We start from the raw sequence: 4,080 nt of genomic DNA on the forward strand, positions 1-4,080 counted from the left end.
GATCATCCAGCTTGCAGCAGCAACAACAACAATAACAATAACAAGTACCCAGTGCATGGAAGCGCCGTACTGTTTTCATAGCACCTGGTGACTCCCTTTTGCTTGTAAATCCTTCTGTATATATGCATGTGCATTTATTATTTAAAGAAACTAAAATAGGAAACTAGAGAAGCTGGACTTTAAGTTGTAAAGGAAACACAAAAGTTATCCATGTACTCCATGCACCTATGGAAGCCCCCTTTCCGCGCACGCGCAGTGATCCAGTGATGAACCTTGGAATTGGTAGCGTCTAGAGCAGGCTGTGATATCTGAAGCCCTTCCTTTTCAACAATCGCCACATATCTGCGAGGTACGTACGTGCACAGATTGTAAGAAATAAACCACATGAATTGATTGCCGAGACGAAAACACACCTGGCAGGATGAAAATGCTGCACTCCAAGGTCTTCGTCCCAGACGAAGATGTAGTCGTACTCGTGGACGATGTCCGGGTGCAGGAACCGCTTGGCGAACCACCATTTCGTCTGGTTGACCGCCGAGACGTGCACGGCGGCGCTGCTCCACCGCAGATCCCCCCACTGCTCCACCACGCCGTCGTAGTGGAAGATCATTATGCTGAAACCGTCGGAGAAGAACTGCGCACGGCCATGCCGATGCCGATGCCGATGCCCGCGCAACAACCGATCAGATCACATGATCAGGAATGCATGGAAGAAAATAAGAGGAACTAAATGCACGCGCGTGTACCTTGGTGGCGATCCTATCCACAACCTCCTTCTGCTTGATCCCAGCAGCAACGGCCAGCAGGCTTCTCCTTTTGCCCTGAATGCATCAACGAATTGGATGCAATTTCGTTTGTCAAACCAAGAAGAAGAAGATACGTACACTTTCTGCTGGCGGAGGCCAACTTGTTAGATCGTCATGAATGGATCGCATCTCCAAGTCCGAGTGGCTCTCAATGATGCCTCTAGGCAACGCGGCCTCGCTCCGCGCGGGCCTGCAACGTTGCTGCTTGCTGCACCGCCGGCTGTAGTCGGCGCTCCGGAGCCATGCCGTCACAGCTCGCGGCTGGCTGCCGGGCTGAAGCAAGACCAGGCGGCGAGGAACAGAGCAAACAGCGCGGAAACAGAGGCGACGCGAGCGGAACAAGACGAACAGGGCACGGGCATTCTCCTCAGTCGTCAGTCGTCACCACCTTGCGCTGGAATCACATGGGTTCACGATGGAGTGAGTTGTATGGCCAATCAACGCCTAACAACCGAATTCATGTCCATGGATGGAGCCATGTCAACCGTAACCTGCACGGACTTGGACAGGTCACAGCGGATTAGTAGTGGTAGTAGTAGAATAGGGATCCTGGTCAGCACGTGATGGCCATTAACGTACGTGCGTCGGTTGGTACCTGCAGGTTGCGCGCGAACCCCTCGTCGACAAAATTACTGCCATGCTCAACGCGCGAGCACGTTGAGATCCCTATATATACACCTAGAGGTGTATGTAAGGGAACTCTTAGTCATACAGTAGAAATTTGATAGCATCGTTAATGTATTCCAGAGTCTCCAAGCCCGTGTGGAAGAACACGCTTGTTATCATTTTTCATTCCTGCTGGCCATGCCCTATTGCCTTAGCCGTTGCAAGCCTCCGTCTTGTCCTTGGCACGCTGCAATCATATAAGCCTCGCGCTGGGCATGCTCTAGTCTTATGTTTTCTTGGTTCCCCACTCTGATGATCGAAGGTGGAATTTTTTTCAATAAAGGGCGCTTTTATTATCTCAAAATATAGCATCAAAATGATACAAAGCATTAAAAGTATCACCCGGCCTCTACATAACTATGATGCACACAGCCAAACACCAGTAGTCTGATAAACAGAAAGATAAAAGACCGACAATTCGACAACAGTAGAGTCCATAGACCGACACTATGTCTATGTCGAAAAAGATGGTGGACCGAGCCGGAGATTATGCTGCCATCCATGTTGGGTAAAAACCTCACTAGTAGAAAAAGGGCTTTTGTCCCGGTTGGTAAGGCCCTTTAGTCCCGATTTTTGAACCGGGACTAAAGGGTCGTTACTAATGCATCTCCCCTTTAGTCCCGGTTCTTACACGAACCGGGACTAAAGGAAATTTTATGATTTTTTTTTAAATTTTTTTAATAATTTTTTTGAATTTTTTTATTTTCAAATTATTGAATTATTTTAACCTCTAATCTCTAATCACCACCCCTCATCACTGCTCAATTTATCCTCTAATCTCTAATCACCCCTCATCATTCCAAATCATCTAACTTCCCGAACGGTCACCCATTCTCCCACTCCCCCAGCCTGAGCATGCTTAACTTTCGGGTTCTATTCTCCCTCGTTTCCAAGTCTGCACTAGTTGTTTTCCTGACAATAGTAAGATGTCAATCCTATTAACCCTCAGGAATTTTGCTTGAGCATGAAGTGACACATTTCACTGTTTGAGTTTGAAACTATTGTTTTAAAAAACAATAATTATTTAGTAACACTAATATTTCTTGAATAATTAGTTTGACCATTGTTTGACCACAGTTTGACCACAATTTGACCAGATTTGACCAAAATTCAAAATAACTGAAATAATTATTTAGTAACACTAATATTCTAGAATAATTAGTTTGACCATTGTTTAACCACAGTTTGACCACAGTTTGAAAAAATTTCGATTTTTTCCACTCTAGATCTTAAAAGCCCCGTAACTTTTTTCCTGTTAGGTTTTTGAGGATTTTGAAAATGTTTAACAAGGTTACCCCCGTTAAATTTGGATGTAACTTTCCGATTAGATGATTTTTCATATAAAAAACTTTTTCATCCGAGTTAGTATGCAAAAGTTATGCCCATTTTACTAAATTCTAGAGAGATTTTGCAAATAAAGTCGAAATTCACATTTGCAAATTTTTCAAACAACCAGACCACATATCACATGGGACACTTATTTTCTTTTATTTTTTTGATATTTTCATCATTTTCTTTTATTTTTTTTTAAAACTGAAAAGGTGATCGGGGGGGTAGAGTTTGAAAATGGGACCTTTAGTACCGGTTCGTGCCATGAACCGGTACTAATGCCTCAAAACCCATTAGTACCGGTTGGTGGCTCGAACCAGGACTAAAGGTCTAACCTTTAGTACCGGTTGGTGCCACGAACCGATACTAATGGGCATCGCACCCTTTAGTCCCGGTTCGTGGCACCAACCGGGACTAAAAGGTCCAGACGAACCGGGACAAATGGCCCACGTGGCCCCTGGGCTCACGAACCGGGACTAATGCCCCCATTAGTCCTGGTTCTGGACTGAACCGGGACTAATGGGCTAACCCGGCCTGGACCAAAGCCCTCTTTTCTACTAGTGCCTCTGTAGCCACCTGCTCCAGCAACGTACACACCGGCTTGAACAACGGTTGGTACTCCGCTCGTTGTAGCGTACACCACGTACGAAGCGAGTGCGTATAACGAAAAATAACCTGCAAAGGAGAAACAATTTTGTCAATAAAAACAACATCATTTCTACATAGCCAAAGCGATCAAGTAAGGCATACGCTCCCACCCTTATTAGCGTTTTGTACGGGCGATGACACTTGGCTCTCAGGATCACATGATCGCCTTTTTTTCTTCTTCGGGAAAATTCAAAAATCAAGTTCAGAAGATTCGACAAAATCTGGAAAAATATGATGGGTCGACATTACGCTGAGTCATGTACCATAAAGTTCTTGTGTTTCTTCTCTACGGTGTTTGTGTATCTCCGTGTGGGTGGCCAGGTTGGATAGTTTTGCCCTGTGTGGCCCGTTGTGATGGTTTTAGCCCGGTTTTCTTAATTAACCGAACAACCTTTTTTTAATAAAATTGAGGTTCCCTAGGGACTGAGTTTGAAAAAAATAAAGTTCTTGTGACAAGCTGCACAAAAAATTTCTTCTGATTCTTTTAGATGTAGTTTAGGTGAAAATAAAAACAACTGTGAAAGGAGACTTGGGGTTCTTTTTTACACATCACTATTTGTCGTGGGCAGCACTTTGTCTCTCCCGCAGCGAGACAAAAGGAGGTCTAACTCGAAGCATGTTTAATAATACA

General features: G+C 44.7%; 1 protein-coding gene across 1 annotated transcript; it reads right to left on the reverse strand.

Moving 5' to 3' along the window:
* Positions 1–36: 36 nt before the first annotated feature.
* Positions 37–1,232, reverse strand: LOC119347654 (the record flags this gene model as incomplete). Its single annotated transcript, XM_037616243.1, has 5 exons — positions 885–1,232; positions 747–821; positions 414–634; positions 226–342; positions 37–114 (listed from the first exon to the last, which is right to left on the reverse strand). Coding segments are annotated over exons 1-5 (542 nt in total), but the record flags the coding sequence as incomplete, so codon positions are not given.
* Positions 1,233–4,080: the final 2,848 nt, after the last annotated feature.

This window comes from Triticum dicoccoides, unplaced genomic scaffold (genome assembly GCF_002162155.2).
Source record: "Triticum dicoccoides isolate Atlit2015 ecotype Zavitan unplaced genomic scaffold, WEW_v2.0 scaffold72253, whole genome shotgun sequence".
Taxonomy (NCBI): domain Eukaryota; kingdom Viridiplantae; phylum Streptophyta; class Magnoliopsida; order Poales; family Poaceae; genus Triticum; species Triticum dicoccoides.